At 47.4% G+C, this 17332-nt stretch overlaps 1 protein-coding gene across 1 annotated transcript in view; it reads right to left on the reverse strand.

The window, feature by feature from the left end:
* Nucleotides 1-822: 822 nt before the first annotated feature.
* LOC110503023 (WD repeat-containing protein on Y chromosome) overlaps nucleotides 823-17332 on the reverse strand; it is a 35890-nt gene continuing 19380 nt past the window's right edge. The window contains exons 15-20 of the mRNA XM_036960708.1: nucleotides 15066-15211; nucleotides 14717-14934; nucleotides 12188-12342; nucleotides 9345-9436; nucleotides 5282-5428; nucleotides 823-1094 (exon numbers count right to left, since the gene is read on the reverse strand). Coding sequence (XP_036816603.1) covers nucleotides 951-1094; nucleotides 5282-5428; nucleotides 9345-9436; nucleotides 12188-12342; nucleotides 14717-14934; nucleotides 15066-15211 — 902 coding nt within the window. The 3' untranslated portion in view covers nucleotides 823-950. The remainder of the gene's footprint in view (nucleotides 1095-5281; nucleotides 5429-9344; nucleotides 9437-12187; nucleotides 12343-14716; nucleotides 14935-15065; nucleotides 15212-17332) is intronic.

Genomic DNA, 17332 nt, shown 5'->3' on the forward strand with positions numbered 1-17332 from the left:
ATGCTGTGACACACCGCACCAGACCATGACGGACCCTCCACCTCCAAATCGATACACCATCCCATCTGGTTTAGGTTTAGTGGGACTATCATTTGTTTTTCAACAGGTCTATGACCAAACACACCTCCAGGCTGTGTAAGGGCTATTTGACCATGAAGGAGAGTGATGGGGTGCTGCATCAGATGACCTTGCCTCCACAATCCCCCGACCTCAACCAAATTGAGATGGTTTGGGATGGGTCGGACCGAAGAGTGAAGGAAAAGGAGCCAACAAGTGCTCAGCATATGTGGGAAATCTTTCAAGACTGCAAGGGTGGCTATTTGAAGATTCTCAATTATATTTTTTGGTTACTACATGATTCCATATATGTGTTATTTCATTGTTTGGATGTCTTCACTATTATTCTGCAATGTAGAAAATTGTAAAATAAGGAGAAACCCTTGAATGAGTAGGTGTTCTAAAACTTTTAGCTGGTAGTGTATAATGTCTCCATATATTGGTCTAGTACCACCTATAATGTCTCTGGAAATTGGTCTGTTAGTGCCTCCTATTGGTTGTAACTGTGGATGCTACATCGGTCTACTGTTTGTCTGAGCTGAGTTCAGCAGTGTGTTATTTTGTCAGAGGAATTGAGATATGCTGACAATTAATTAATTTCATGGGCTAATTATTTGGTTTTATTATTTATTATTATTATGAGTCGCATGTGAGGTATATATAATATCATGCATGTTACATATTACATATTACACTATAATAATAATAATACATATTACACTATAATCTGATAGGAGAAGAGGAGGAGGAGGAGAGGTGGAGAGGAAGAGGAGAAGGAAGTGGAGGAGGAGGAGAGGAAAAGGAGAAGGAGGTGAAGGATAAGGAGGAAGAGGAGGAGGAAGAGAAGGAGAAGGATAAGGAGGAGGAGGAGAATAGCAGAAGGAAGAGGCTGGTCAGGTGGCTTCATGTTCTTGCTCTGAGCTGTTGATTGACAGCTGTAGGGAGCTAAGCCCCGCTTCACTCACACAACTCAGAGTCTGACGCTGCATCCAAGGGCTCATGGGTAAATCCTCCGGCAGGAACACCTGCTGACAGTCCTGGGAGAGGGGGAGAGGGAGAAAGGAGACCGGAGGTGTTATGGTGAGTGAATGAGGACCCAAAAGCGAACTAACTTAAACAGAGCTTCTTTAATAACCAAACATAGGTAGGCTCAGATAGACCGGCAGATTCCGACAGGACAGGACAAGGTTACAGCAAACATGACGATAGTCTGGCTCAGGCATGAAACACAACAAACAAGAATCCGACAAGGACAGGAACAGAAACAGAGAGAGATATAGGGACCTAATCAGAGGGAAAAAGGGAACAGGTGGGAAACGGGGTGAATGGGTAGTCAGAGGAGACAAGGAACAGCTGGGGGAAAGCGGGGGAGAAAAGGTAACCTAACAACGACCAGCAGAGGGAGACAGGGTGAAGGGAAAGGACAGAGACAAGACACAACATGACAGTACATGACAGTACCCCCCCACTCACCGAGCGCCTCCTGGCGCACTCGAGGAGGAAACCTGGCGGCAACGGAGGAAATCCTCGATCAGCGCACGGTCCAGCACGTCCCGAGAGGGAACCCAACTCCTCTCCTCAGGACCGTACCCCTCCCAATCTACGAGGTACTGGTGACCACGGCCCCGAGGACGCATGTCCAAAATTCTACGGACCCTGTAGATGGGTGCGCCCTCGACAAGGATGGGGGGTGGTACCCGGAAGGAGATCAATACTACAATCATACGACCGGTGTGGAGGAAGAGAGGTGGCCCTGGACCGACTGAACACCGTGCGCAGATCGTGATATTCCTCCGGCACCCCTGTCAAATCACCAGGCTCCTCCTGTGAAGAAGAGACAGAGGAAACAGGAGGGATAGCAGACATTAAACATTTCACATGACAAGAGACGTTCCAGGAGAGGATAGAATTACTAGACCAATTAATGGAAGGATTATGACAAACTAGCCAGGGATGGCCCAAAACAACAGGTGTAAAAGGTGAACGAAAAATTAAAAAAGAAATGGTTTCACTATGATTACCAGAAACAGTGAGGGTTAAAGGTAGCGTCTCACGCTGAATCCTGGGGAGAGGACTACCATCCAGGGCGAACAAGGCCGTGGGCTCCTTTAACTGTCTGAGAGGAATGTCATGTTCCCGAGCCCAGGTCTCGTCCATAAAACAGCCCTCCGCCCCAGAGTCTATTAAGGCACTGCAGGAAGCTGACGAACCGGTCCAGCGTAGATGGACCGACAAGGTAGTGCAGGATCTTGAAGGAGAGACAGGAGTAGTAGCGCTCACCAGTAGCCCTCCGCTTACTGACGAGCTCTGGCCTTTTACTGGACATGAAGTGACAAAATGACCAGCGGAACCGCAATAGAGACAGAGGCGGTTGGTGATTCTCCGTTCCCTCTCCTTAGTCGAGATGCGGATACCTCCCAGCTGCATGGGCTCAGCACCCGAGCCGGCAGAGGAAGATGGTAGTGATGCGGAGAGGGAGGCGACGGAGAGCGCGAGCTCCTTTCCACGAGCTCGGTGACGAAGATCAACCCGTCGCTCAATGCGAATAGCGAGTTCAATCAAGGAATCCACGCTGGAAGGAACCTCCCGGGAGAGAATCTCATCCTTTACCTCTGCGCGGAAACCCTCCAGAAGACGAGCGAGCAAGGCCGGCTCGTTCCAGCCACTGGAGACAGCAAGAGTGCGAAACTCAATAGAGTAGTCTGTTATGGATCGATTGCCTTGACATAGGGAAGACAGGGCCCTGGAAGCCTCCTCCCCAAAAACAGATCGATCAAAAACCCGTATCATCTCCTCCTTAAAGTCCTGATACTGGTTAGTACACTCAGCCCTTGCCTCCCAGATTGCCGTGCCCCACTCACGAGCCCGTCCAATAAGGAGAGATATGACGTAGGCGACACGAGCAGTGCTCCTGGAGTAAGTGTTGGGCTGGAGAGAAAACACAATATCACACTGGGTGAGGAACGAGCGGCATTCAGTGGGCTCCCCAGAGTAACACGGCGGGTTATTGATTCTGGGCTCCGGAGATTCGAAAGCCCTGGAAGTGGCCGGTGGATCGAGGCGGAGATGGTGAACCTGTTCTGTGAGGTTGGAGACTTGGGTGGCCAGGGTCTCAACGGCATGTCGAGCAGCAGACACTTCCTGCTCGTGTCTGCCTAGCATCGCTCCCTGGATCCCGACGGCTGAGTGGAGAGGATCCGAAGTCGCTGGGTCCATTCTTGGTCAGATTCTTCTGTTATGGTGAGTGAATGAGGACCCAAAAGCGAACTAACTTAAACAGAGCTTCTTTAATAACCAAACATAGGTAGGCTCAGATAGACCGGCAGATTCCGACAGGACAGGACAAGGTTACAGCAAACATGACGATAGTCTGGCTCAGGCATGAAACACAACAAACAAGAATCCGACAAGGACAGGAACAGAAACAGAGAGAGATATAGGGACCTAATCAGAGGGAAAAAGGGAACAGGTGGGAAACGGGGTGAATGGGTAGTCAGAGGAGACAAGGAACAGCTGGGGGAAAGCGGGGGAGAAAAGGTAACCTAACAACGACCAGCAGAGGGAGACAGGGTGAAGGGAAAGGACAGAGACAAGACACAACATGACAGTACATGACAGGAGGAGAGGAGGGTAAAGTAGGTGAATAGTGATGTGGGGATGAGGGGGAATGGAAGAGTTAAAGGAAGAGTTTGAGGTTCAAAGTTTAGGTTGAGAATACATTTCTCATGCAGGCTTATGACTGATGTTCCAACAACAAAACATATATTCCCTCAAGGCCTGACACCCTTCCTTTCTCCCTCACCAACCATCATTAAGTCGGCAGGCTAAAATCTCTCACATCAGGCAGAGCATGGCAACAAACTCACAAACACAGGAAGACAGACAGAGAGAGGAATTTTAGTGGAAGAGAGGGGGAAATAGAGGAAGAGTGGAAAATAGAGGGAAATAGAGGAAGAGAGAGGGAAAAGAAGAAGAGAGAGTTAAATAGAGGAAGAGAGTGGGAAATAGAGGAAGGGAGAGTTAAATAGAGGAAGAGAGAGTTAAATAGAGGAAGAGAGTGGGAAATAGAGGAAGAGAGAGGGAAATAGAGGAAGAGAGAGGGAAAAGAAGAAGAGAGAGTTAAATAGAGGAAGAGAGTTAAATAGAGGAAGAGAGTTAAATAGAGGAAGAGAGAGGGAAATAGAGGAAGAGAGAGTTAAATAGAGGAAGAGAGAGGGAAATAGAGGAAGAGAGAGTTAAATAGAGGAAGAGAGTGGGAAAAGAAGAAGAGAGAGTTAAATAGAGGAAGAGAGTGGGAAATAGAGGAAGGGAGAGTTAAATAGAGGAAGAGAGAGTTAAATAGAGGAAGAGAGAGTTAAATAGAGGAAGAGAGAGTTAAATAGAGGAAGAGAGAGTTAAATAGAGGAAGAGAGAGTTAAATAGAGGAAGAGAGTGGGAAATAGAGGAAGAGAGTGGGAAATAGAGGAAGAGAGGAAGAGAGAGGGAAATAGAGGAAGAGAGTGGGAAATAGAGGAAAAGAGAGGGAAATAGAGGAAGAGAGTGGGAAATAGAGGAAGAGAGTGGGAAATAGAGGAAGAGAGTGGGAAATAGAGGAAGAGAGTGGGAAATAGAGGAAGAGAGTGGGAAATAGAGGAAGAGAGGAAGAGAGAGGGAAATAGAGGAAGAGAGTGGGAAAAGAAGAAGAGAGAGTTAAATAGAGGAAGAGAGTGGGAAATAGAGGAAGGGAATAAAGAGAGATTGTGAAAGAGAAAAAAATAAACTGAATCCAGAGTCTGTTGCTATGTAACCGTGCAGACAAATACATTTCTCCCCAAAAACATCTGAAATAGAACAGCAAATATTCCTTCTGCTCTGTTTTTATGACTCTTCCCTATCCATCATGCTTTTTCTTGGACTACTCCAGTCCTTCCGACCATGGAATGTTGCAGCCACACCGTCTTTGCCTAAAGGATGTGGAGTTACGCTGTAAAATGTCTTCTGCATTGATCACTGGTGTCTTTCAGTTCTATTTACTGGCAATTACTATTATAATGCTGGTGTAAGAAACCCAGAGATGAAAGTCAAGTTCATTAGCAGCCAAATGTGTGTAAACCCAGTAACAATACAATGCAATACAGTGCATGCATCAACAGTAGTTGAATTAGGTGGGTTAGTGTTGGGCTGCAACAAAAGCCTGTACACACTCTGATGGACCCAGGTTTGATGACCTTTGACCTACACTCACCTGCACGGCCAGGGCCTGGAAGGGCGTGCACAAGCCCCCGATGGGGAAGAGCTTATTGACGTTGATGTCACCAAATACCTGCCTCCTCTCTCTCTTAACTGCCATCTTCCTCTGGATGCCCCCATACAGCTGGTGACACTGAGACACCTGGGGAGGGGGAGGGAGATTAGGTTCTGGTTGTAAATGGGAAACAATTGTGCCACCAGGTCTAGTGTCTGTGTGTGTCTGTGAGATAGGGAGTGAGAGGGAGAAAGAGGGAGAAAGGGGGAGAGAGAGAAAGGGAGAGGAAGGAAGAGAGAGGGGGAGAGAGAGGGAGGGGGAGAGAGAGAGAGGGAGAGAGGGGGAGAGAGGGAGGGAGGGGGAGAGAGAGAGGGAGTGAGAGAGAGGGAGAGAGGGGGAGAGAGTGAGGGAGAGAGGGAGAGAGAGAGAGGGAGAGAGGGGGAGAGAGATAGGGAGGGAGGGGGAGGGAGAGAGGGAGGGAGGGGGAGAGAGAGAGGGAGAGAGAGAGGGAGAGAGAGATAGGGAGGGAGGGGGAGGGAGAGAGGGAGGGAGGGGGAGAGAGAGAGGGAGAGAGAGAGGGAGAGGGAGTGAGAGAGAAGGAGAGAGAGGGAGAGGGAGTGAGAGAGGGGAGAGAGAGAGGGAGGGAGGGGGAGAGAGAGAGAGGGAGTGAGAGAGAGGGAGAGAGGGAGAGAGAGAGGGAGGGAGGGTGAGAGAGATAGGGAGAGAGAGAAGGAGAGAGAGGGAGAGAGGGGGAGAGAGAGAGGGAGGGAGGGAGAGACTTACAGTTGTTCCATTCATCTTAAGATAGCTACAGTAGGTGAGACAATATATACAGTGCCTTGCGAAAGTATTCGGCCCCCTTGAACTTTGCGACCTTTTGCCACATTTCAGGCTTCAAACATAAAGATATAAAACTGTATTTTTTTGTGAAGAATCAACAACAAGTGGGACACAATCATGAAGTGGAACAACATTTGTTGGATATTTCAAACTTTTTTAACAAATCAAAAACTGAAAAATTGGGCGTGCAAAATTATTCAGCCCCCTTAAGTTAATACTTTGTAGCGCCACCTTTTGCTGCGATTACAGCTGTAAGTCGCTTGGGGTATGTCTCTATCAGTTTTGCACATCGAGAGACTGACATTTTTTCCCATTCCTCCTTGCAAAACAGCTTGAGCTCAGTGAGGCTGGATGGAGAGCATTTGTGAACAGCAGTTTTCAGTTCTTTCCACAGATTCTTGATTGGATTCAGGTCTGGACTTTGACTTGGCCATTCTAACACCTGGATATGTTTATTTTTGAACCATTCCATTGTAGATTTTGCTTTATGTTTTGGATCATTGTCTTGTTGGAAGACAAATCTCCGTCCCAGTCTCAGGTCTTTTGCAGACTCCATCCAGAATGGTCCTGTATTTGGCTCCATCCATCTTCCCATCAATTTTAACCATCTTCCCTGTCCCTGCTGAAGAAAAGCAGGCCCAAACCATGATGCTGCCACCACCATGTTTGACAGTGGGGATGGTGTGTCCAGCTGTGATGCTTTTACGCCAAACATAACGTTTTGCATTGTTGCCAAAAAGTTCAATTTTGGTTTCATCTGACCAGAGCACCTTCTTCCACATGTTTGGTGTGTGTCCCAGGTGGCTTGTGGCAAACTTTAAACAACACTTTTTATGGATATTTTTAAGAAATGGCTTTCTTCTTGCCACTCTTCCATAAAGGCCAGATTTGTGCAATATACGACTGATTGTTGTCCTATGGACAGAGTCTCCCACCTCAGCTGTAGATCTCTGCAGTTCATCCAGAGTGATCATGGGCCTCTTGGCTGCATCTCTGATCAGTCTTCTCCTTGTATGAGCTGAAAGTTTAGAGGGACGGCCAGGTCTTGGTAGATTTGCAGTGGTCTGATACTCCTTCCATTTCAATATTATCGCTTGCACAGTGCTCCTTGGGATGTTTAAAGCTTGGGAAATCTTTTTGTATCCAAATCCGGCTTTAAACTTCTTCACAACAGTATCTCGGACCTGCCTGGTGTGTTCCTTGTTCTTCATGATGCTCTCTGCGCTTTTAACGGACCTCTGAGACTATCACAGTGCAGGTGCATTTATACGGAGACTTGATTACACACAGGTGGATTGTATTTATCATCATTAGTCATTTAGGTCAACATTGGATCATTCAGAGATCCTCACTGAACTTCTGGAGAGAGTTTGCTGCACTGAAAGCAAAGGAGCTGAATAATTTTGCACGCCCAATTTTTCAGTTTTTGATTTGTTAAAAAAGTTTGAAATATCCAATAAATGTCGATCCACTTCATGATTGTGTCCCACTTGTTGTTGATTCTTCACAAAAAAATACAGTTTTATATATTTATGTTTGAAACCTGAAATGTGGCAAAAGGTCGCAAAGTTCAAGGGGGCCGAATACTTTCGCAAGGCACTGTATATACATGTTACTGTCATAGCAAGTCACTGTTATTTTTTGTTATTGTTTGAGACTAGTGTCATTCGTCTGACTATCTCTGGTAGTCAGTGACCATGTCGGAACAGTCGGAACAGTCGGAACAGGCTCTGAGTTTACATGACTTGAAAGCAGAATTCTGCAGTGTGTTGCTGTGTATTGGAGTGCGTGTTGCTGTGTGTTGGGGTTTGTGTTGGAGTGTGTGTGTGTGTGTGTGAGTGTTGGAGCGGGTGCTGGAGCGGGTGCTTGGAGTGGGTGCTTGGAGCGTGAGTTGGAGCGTGTGTTGGAGCGTGAGTTGGAGCGTGAGTTGGAGCGTGAGTTGGAGCGTGAGTTGGAGCGTGAGTTGGAGCGTGAGTTGGAGCGTGTGTTGGAGTCAGTCTTACCCTGATGTGCTGGAGCGTGAGTTGGAGTGTGAGTTGGAGCGTGTGTTGGAGCGTGAGTTGGAGCGTGTGTTGGAGCGTGAGTTGGAGCGTGAGTTGGAGTCAGTCTTACCCTGATGTGCTGGAGCGTGAGTTGGAGCGTGAGTTGGAGCGTGAGTTGGAGCGTGAGTTGGAGCGTGAGTTGGAGAGTGTGTTGGAGTGTGAGTTGGAGCGTGTGTTGGAGCGTGAGTTGGAGCGTGAGTTGGAGCGTGTGTTGGAGCGTGAGTTGGAGCGTGAGTTGGAGCGTGAGTTGGAGCGTGAGTTGGAGCGTGTGTTGGAGCGTGAGTTGGAGCGTGAGTTGGAGCGTGATTTGGAGCGTGTGTTGGAGCGTGAGTTGGAGCGTGAGTTGGAGTGTGTGTTGGAGAGTGTGTTGGAGCGTGTGTTGGAGCGTGAGTTGGAGCGTGACTTAGAGCGTGAGTTGGAGCATGTGTTGGAGTCAGTCTTACCCTGATGTGCTGGAGTGTGTGCTGGAGCGTGTGCTTGGAGTGTGTGTTGGAGTCAGTCTTACCCTGATGTGCTGGAGTGTGTGCTGGAGCGTGTGCTTGGAGCATGTGTTGGAGTCAGTCTTACCCTGATGTGCTGGAGTGTGTGCTGGAGCGTGTGCTTGGAGTGTGTGCTGGAGCGTGTGCTTGGAGTGTGTGCTGGAGCGTGTGCTTGGAGCGTGTGCTTGGAGCGGGTGCTTGCAGCGTGTGCTTGGAGCGTGAGTTGGAGCATGAGTTGGAGCATGAGTTGGAGCGTGAGTTGGAGCGTGTGTTGGAGGGTATGTTGGAGCGTGAGTTGGAGCGTGAGTTGGAGGGTATGTTGGAGCATGTGTTGGAGTCAGTCTTACCCTGATGTGCTGGAGTGTGTGCTGGAGCGTGTGCTTGGAGTGTGTGCTGGAGCGTGTGCTTGGAGTGTGTGCTGGAGCGTGTGCTTGGAGCGTGTGCTTGGAGCGGGTGCTTGCAGCGTGTGCTTGGAGCGTGAGTTGGAGCATGAGTTGGAGCATGAGTTGGAGCGTGAGTTGGAGCGTGTGTTGGAGGGTATGTTGGAGCGTGAGTTGGAGCGTGAGTTGGAGGGTATGTTGGAGCGTGAGTTGGAGCGTGAGTTGGAGCGTGTGTTGGAGCGTGAGTTGGAGCGTGAGTTGGAGCGTGTGTTGGAGGGTATGTTGGAGCGTGAGTTGGAGCGTGTGTTGGAGTCAGTCTTACCCTGATGTGTTGAGCGTGACATGGAGCAGGGCTCTCCTCTGTGCCGACAGGCCCTGTCTGGTTCTCTGGTGTTGGGGCTTCCTCTACAGGCCCTGCAGGGAGGAAACTGTTTAATGTGGGTATAATCATGTGTGTGTGTGTGTGTGTGTGTGTGGCTTGAAAGAGGAGCACAGCTAATCAATTATTTTGACAGGGACATCGGCAGACTGGGAGAGGAACGTGTACACACACACACACACACCTCAATTCTAGCCTCTGGGTCCTGACTGGAACGTTTGCCAAACATACTAAACTACTGCTCCAATTCTACTGTTCTAGAATGTCAAGAATGTCCAGAGTCCATGCTTTATAACGCAGTTAAATTTAATTATAGTATCAGGTTTTATTGGGTCTGGCTATGACCTCTCTGGCTTTACAGTGACCTTTCTCCTTCCTCAATACTGCCACTGTGCGTCAGACTCCTGTCGTAGGGCCACTGTGCATCAGACTCCTGTCGTAGGGCCACTGTGCGTCAGACTCCTGTCGTAGGGCCACTGTGCGTCAGACTCCTGTCGTAGGGCCACTGTGTGTCAGACTCCTGTCGTAGGGCCACTGTGTTTCAGACTCCTGTCGTAGGGCCACTGTGCGTCAGACTCCTGTCGTAGGGCCACTGTGTGTCAGACTCCTGTCGTAGGGCCACTGTGTTTCAGACTCCTGTCGTAGGGCCACTGTGTGTCAGACTCCTGTCGTAGGGCCACTGTGTGTCAGACTCCTGTCGTAGGGCCACTGTGTTTCAGACTCCTGTCGTAGGGCCACTGTGTGTCAGACTCCTGTCGTAGGGCCACTGTGTTTCAGACTCCTCTTGTAGGGCCACTGTGCGTCAGACTCCTGTCGTAGGGCCACTGTGTGTCAGACTCCTGTCGTAGGGCCACTGTGTGTCAGACTCCTGTCGTAGGGCCACTGTGTTTCAGACTTCTGTCGTAGGGCCACTGTGTGTCAGACTCCTGTCGTAGGGCCACTGTGTGTCAGACTCCTGTCGTAGGGCCACTGTGTTTCAGACTCCTGTCGTAGGGCCACTGTGTGTCAGACTCCTGTCGTAGGGCCACTGTGTTTCAGACTCCTGTCGTAGGGCCACTGTGTTTCAGACTCCTGTCGTAGGGCCACTGTGTGTCAGACTCCTGTCGTAGGGCCACTGTGTGTCAGACTCCTGTCGTAGGGCCACTGTGTTTCAGACTCCTGTCGTAGGGCCACTGTGTGTCAGACTCCTGTCGTAGGGCCACTGTGTTTCAGACTCCTGTCGTAGGGCCACTGTGTGTCAGACTCCTGTCGTAGGGCCACTGTGTTTCAGACTCCTGTCGTAGGGCCACTGTGTGTCAGACTCCTGTCGTAGGGCCACTGTGTGTCAGACTCCTGTCGTAGGGCCACTGTGTTTCAGACTCCTGTCGTAGGGACACTGTGCGTCAGACTCCTGTCGTAGGGCCACTGTGCGTCAGACTCCTGTCGTAGGGCCACTGTGCGTCAGACTCCTGTCGTAGGGCCACTGTGTGTCAGACTCCTGTCGTAGGGCCACTGTGTTTCAGACTCCTGTCGTAGGGCCACTGTGCGTCAGACTTCTGTCGTAGGGCCACTGTGTGTCAGACTCCTGTCGTAGGGCCACTGTGTTTCAGACTCCTGTCGTAGGGCCACTGTGTGTCAGACTCCTGTCGTAGGGCCACTGTGCGTCAGACTCCTGTCGTAGGACACTGTGTGTCAGACTCCTGTCGTAGGGCCAATGTGTGTCAGACTCCTGTCGTAGGGCCACTGTGTGTCAGACTCCTGTCGTAGGGCCACTGTGCGTCAGACTCCTGTCGTAGGGCCACTGTGTGTCAGACTCCTGTCGTAGGGCCACTGTGTTTCAGACTCCTGTCGTAGGGCCATTGTGTGTCAGACTCTTGTCGTAGGGCCACTGTGTGTCAGACTCCTGTCGTAGGGCCACTGTGTTTCAGACTCCTGTCGTAGGGCCACTGTGTTTCAGACTCCTGTCGTAGGGCCACTGTGCGTCAGACTCCTGTCGTAGGGCCACTGTGTGTCAGACTCCTGTCGTAGGGCCACTGTGTGTCAGACTCCTGTCGTAGGGCCACTGTGTGTCAGACTCCTGTCGTAGGGCCACTGTGTGTCAGACTCCTGTCGTAGGGCCACTGTGTTTCAGACTCCTGTCGTAGGGCCACTGTGTGTCAGACTCCTGTCGTAGGGCCACTGTGCGTCAGACTCCTGTCGTAGGGCCACTGTGCGTTAGACTCCTGTCGTAGGGCCACTGTGCGTCAGACTCCTGTCGTAGGGTCACTGTGTGTCAGACTCCTGTCGTAGGGCCACTGTGTGTCAGACTCCTGTCGTAGGGCCACTGTGTGTCAGACTCCTGTCGTAGGGCCACTGTGTGTCAGACTCCTGTCGTAGGGCCACTGTGTGTCAGACTCCTGTCGTAGGGCCACTGTGTTTCAGACTCCTGTCGTAGGGCCACTGTGTGTCAGACTCCTGTCGTAGGGCCACTGTGCGTCAGACTCCTGTCGTAGGGCCACTGTGCGTCAGACTCCTGTCGTAGGGCCACTGTGCATCAGACTCTTGTCGTAGGGCCACTGTGTGTCAGACTCCTGTCGTAGGGCCACTGTGCGTCAGACTCCTGTCGTAGGGCCACTGTGTGTCAGACTCCTGTCGTAGGGCCACTGTGTGTGTGTGTGTGTGTGTGTGTGTGTGTGTGTGTGTGTGTGTGTGTGTGTGTGTGTGTGTGTGTGTCTGTGTGTGTGTGTGTGTCTGTGTGTGTGTTTGTGTGTTTCTGTCCATGCGTGGGGGACTGTGTGTATGAACACCTGTTTGTTGCTAATAGTTACCTTCATAAATCCATTCCTCCGGTGAACCCGGACCCCTGCTGAAAAGGTCAGATGTTTGACCTGTGACCTCGCTGCTCTGTGATGGGTCACTTTCACTCTCAATCTTCTTCTCCCTTTCTTCCTTCTCCTCCTCAGCCAGGTTGTTTACCTGGTCTCTGTATAGAAAACAGCCAGGTTGTTTACCTGGTCTCTGTATAGAAAACAGCCAGGTTGTTTACCTGGTCTCTGTATAGAAAACAGCCAGGTTGTTTACCTGGTCTCTGTATAGAAAACAGCCAGGTTGTTTACCTGGTCACTGTATAGAAAACAGCCAGGTTGTTTACCTGGTCTCTGTATAGAAAACAGCCAGGTTGTTTACCTGGTCACTGTATAGAAAACAGCCAGGTTGTTTACCTGGTCTCTGTATAGAAAACAGCCAGGTTGTTTACCTGGTCTCTGTATAGAAAACAGCCAGGTTGTTTACCTGGTCACTGTATAGAAAACAGTCAGGTTGTTTGCCTGGTCACTGTATAGAAAACAGCCAGGTTTTTTACCTGGTCACTGTATAGAAAACAGCCAGGTTGTTTACCTGGTCTCTGTATAGAAAACAGCCAGGTTGTTTACCTGGTCTCTGTATAGAAAACAGCCAGGTTGTTTACCTGGTCACTGTATAGAAAACAGCCAGGTTGTTTACCTGGTCTCTGTATAGAAAACAGCCAGGTTGTTTACCTGGTCACTGTATAGAAAACAGCCAGGTTGTTTACCTGGTCACTGCATAGAAAACAGCCATGTTGTTTACCTGGTCACTGTATAGAAAACAGCCAGGTTTTTTACCTGGTCTCTGTATAGAAAACAGCCAGGTTGTTTACCTGGTCTCTGTATAGAAAACAGCCAGGTTGTTTACCTGGTCTCTGTATAGAAAACAGCCAGGTTGTTTACCTGGTCACTGTATAGAAAACAGCCAGGTTTTTTACCTGGTCACTGTATAGAAAACAGCCAGGTTGTTTACCTGGTCTTGTACAGAAAACAGCCAGGTTGTTTACCTGGTCTCTGTATAGAAAACAGCCAGGTTGTTTACCTGGTCTCTGTATAGAAAACAGCCAGGTTGTTTACCTGGTCTCTGTATAGAAAACAGCCAGGTTGTTTACCTGGTCTCTGTATAGAAAACAGCCAGGTTGTTTACCTGGTCTCTGTATAGAAAACAGCCAGGTTGTTTACCTGGTCTCTGTATAGAAAACAGCCAGGTTGTTTACCTGGTCTCTGTATAGAAAACAGCCAGGTTTTTTACCTGGTCTCTGTATAGAAAACAGCCAGGTTGTTTACCTGGTCACTGTATAGAAAACAGCCAGGTTGTTTACCTGGTCACTGTATAGAAAACAGAGTTTGATAAAACTTACATCTAACCTTGACTTATCATTGATATAAATCACTTTCAAGAGAGACTTTGTAGAAAACATTTGACTAATGATCTGTTTTTTGAGAACCTATGTTTCAGGGAGCTTAATTGTCCAGTAAACATCTAATGACATGTTTTTGTATGCCATGAGAAAGAAATCCTGATTAACTTTTTCGACAACCACATTGATTGATTGACTCCTGTTGAAGTTTACTGTAAACATAGCTAAATTAAACCAGATGGAGTTTGGTTCGGTGTGGACGCTTTTCAGTAGTGTGTGAGTGAGTGACTGGATAGAGAGTCACCCATAACAACCGTTTGTAGAAAACATTTGACTAATGATCTGTTTTTTGAGACCCTATGTTTCAGGGAGCTCAATTGTCCAGTAAACATCTAATGACATGTTTTTGTATACTACAGTGTTTACTAGGGTTGTACCACAGTGGCCTCATGACCACTAAAACCATACCACACACACTGTCACACCAGGCCTGCCCTCAGATAACATATTGATTAGTGTGTGTGCCTCTTTCCCTTGGGAAGATAGATGACGTTCTGTTCACCACATCCCCACAACAGCAAACGGTTGTTATGGGTGACTCTCTATCCAGTCACTCACTCACATACTACTGAAAAGCATCCATACCGAACCAAACTCCACACACACACACACACACACACACACACACACACACACACACACACACACACACACACACACACACACACACACACACTTTACAGTTCAGCCTAGCCCTCTTCTATGCCTCCTACAAATCCTCTTCAACATTTTAACATCATTCAACATCATTCATATGATGCAAATCTCTAATTTTGTGTGTTTTTCCCTGAGTCTAGAAATACACCCGGTTCTTACAGAAATATTTGCCAGCCCACATCGACACACCAGGCCAGACTGCTTAATTCTGTGGTACTTTTAGATCTATAATGGGAGCCATTTTAGAGTTATACATATATAAAAGACTACAAAGGAGTAGATTGAGAAAGCCTCGGTAGGCCTAGAAGTTACAAGAGGACAACAAAAACAAGCTAGGAAAAATGGAGACCCATAAAACAGTAGATGTGTAGAACTTAGTGATGTTGATCCAAGTGGACTACTTCTGGATTACTGAGAGAATAGACCACTTCAGTACCTGGAGGTGTGGTGAGGGGCTGGGTCAGCGAGACTCCACTGTGGTTCCTGTCCAAATGAACCTACATGCCCTCCCTCCCCCGTCCACACTCTGCTGGTCCCATCCACAGAGCCAGAGAGGAAGAAGAGTCTCTCTGTGTACACCAGCACCTCAACACTCACTATCGCCCCCTCATGGGCCCTCCAGGACTGCAGGAGAGGAGGGTGGCTTGGGGAGGGCTGGGGAGGTGAACCAAGTGAAGATAGAGTACAGTGTAAAACACATCAAACAGAGGTGTATCCTACATTTGCATTTACTATACTCAAAAACTCTCACACATTCACATACATGTACACACACCAACCCTGACCTCCTGTGTGATGCATAGCGCGTACTGAGAGATGTCCCAGACCTGAACACACCCTGCTGTGTCTCCAGTGACCAGGATGTTGTTCTCCTGGTCTGAAGTCAGCCCCAACACACACTCCTTCTCTCCACCAGGGGCATAGAACTGACCTGAGAGGGAGAGCGAGAGAGAGATGACAATACTGTATACTCCAGACAGAGAGAGTTGATAATGCTGTATATTCCAGACAGACATGATAATACTGTATACTCCAGACATAGAGAGATGATAATACTGTATACACCAGACAGACATGATAATATTGTATACTCCAGACAGAGAGAGATGATAATACTGTATACTCCAGACAGAGAGATATGATAATACTGTATACTCCAGACAGACATGATAATACTGTATACTCCAGACAGACATGATGATACTGTATACTCCAGACAGAGAGAGATGATAATACTGTATACTCCAGACAGAGAGATATGATAATACTGTATACTCCAGACAGAGAGATATGATAATACTGTATACTCCAGACAGACATGATAATACTGTATACTCCAGACAGAGAGAGATGATAATACTGTATACTCCAGACAGACATGATAATACTGTATACTCCAGACAGACATGATAATACTGTATACTCCAGACAGACATGATAATACTGTATACTCCAGACAGAGAGATGATAATACTGTATACTCCAGACAGACATGATAATACTGTATACTCCAGACAGAGAGATGATAATACTGTATACTCCAGACAGACATGATAATACTGTATACTCCAGACAGAGAGAGATGATAATACTGTATACTCCAGACAGACATGATAGTATTGTATACTCCAGACAGAGAGAGATGATAATACTGTATACTCCAGACAGACATGATAATACTGTATACTCCAGACAGACATGATAATACTGTATACTCCAGACAGAGAGAGATGATAATACTGTATACTCCAGACAGAGATGATAATACTGTATACTCCAGATAGACATGATAATACTGTATACTCCAGACAGAGAGAGATGATAATACTGTATACTCCAGACAGAGAGAGATGATAGTACTGTATACTCCAGACAGACATGATAATACTGTATACTCCAGACAGAGAGAGATGATAATACTGTATACTCCAGACAGAGAGAGATGACAATACTGTATACTCCAGACAGAGTGATGATAATACTGTATACTCCAGACAGAGAGAGATGATAATACTGTATACTCCAGATAGACATGATAATACTGTATACTACAGACAGAGAGAGATGATAATACTGTATACTCCAGACAGTAATTATAATACTGTATACTCCGGATATAGAGAGATGATAATACTGTATACTCCAGACAGACATGATAATACTGTATACTCCAGACAGAGATAGATGATAATACTGTATACTCCAGACAGACATGATAATACTGATACTCCAGACAGACATGATACTACTGTATACTCCAGACAGACATGATAATACTGTATACTCCAGACAGACATGATAATACTGTATACTCCAGACAGAGAGATGATAATACTGTATACTCCAGACAGAGAGAGATGATAGTACTGTATACTCCAGACAGACATGATACTACTGTATACTCCAGACAGAAATGATAATACTGTATACTCCAGACAGAGAGAGATGATAATACTGTATACTCCAGACAGAGAGAGATGATAATACTGTATACTGCAGACAGAGAGAGATGATAATACTGTATACTCCAGACAGACATGATAATACTGTATACTCCAGACAGAGAGAGATGATAATACTGTATACTCCAGACAGACATGATAATACTGTATACTCCAGACAGAGAGATGATAATACTGTATACTCCAGACAGAGAGAGATGATAATACTGTATACTCCAGACAGAGAGATGATAATACTGTATACTCCAGACAGAGAGATATGATAATACTGTATACTCCAGACAGACATGATAATACTGTATACTCCAGACAGAGAGATATGATAATACTGTACACTCCAGACAGACATGATAATACTGTATACTCCAGACAGAGAGATGATAATACTGTATACTCCAGACAGACATGATAATTCTGTATACTCCAGACAGAGAGATATGATAATACTGTATACTCCAGACAGACATGATAATACTGTATACTCCAGACAGAGAGATATGATAATACTGTACACTCCAGACAGACATGATAATACTGTATACTCCAGACAGAGAGATGATAATACTGTATACTCCAGACAGACATGATAA

Source organism: Oncorhynchus mykiss, chromosome 23, assembly GCF_013265735.2.
Source record: "Oncorhynchus mykiss isolate Arlee chromosome 23, USDA_OmykA_1.1, whole genome shotgun sequence".
Lineage (NCBI taxonomy): Eukaryota > Metazoa > Chordata > Actinopteri > Salmoniformes > Salmonidae > Oncorhynchus > Oncorhynchus mykiss.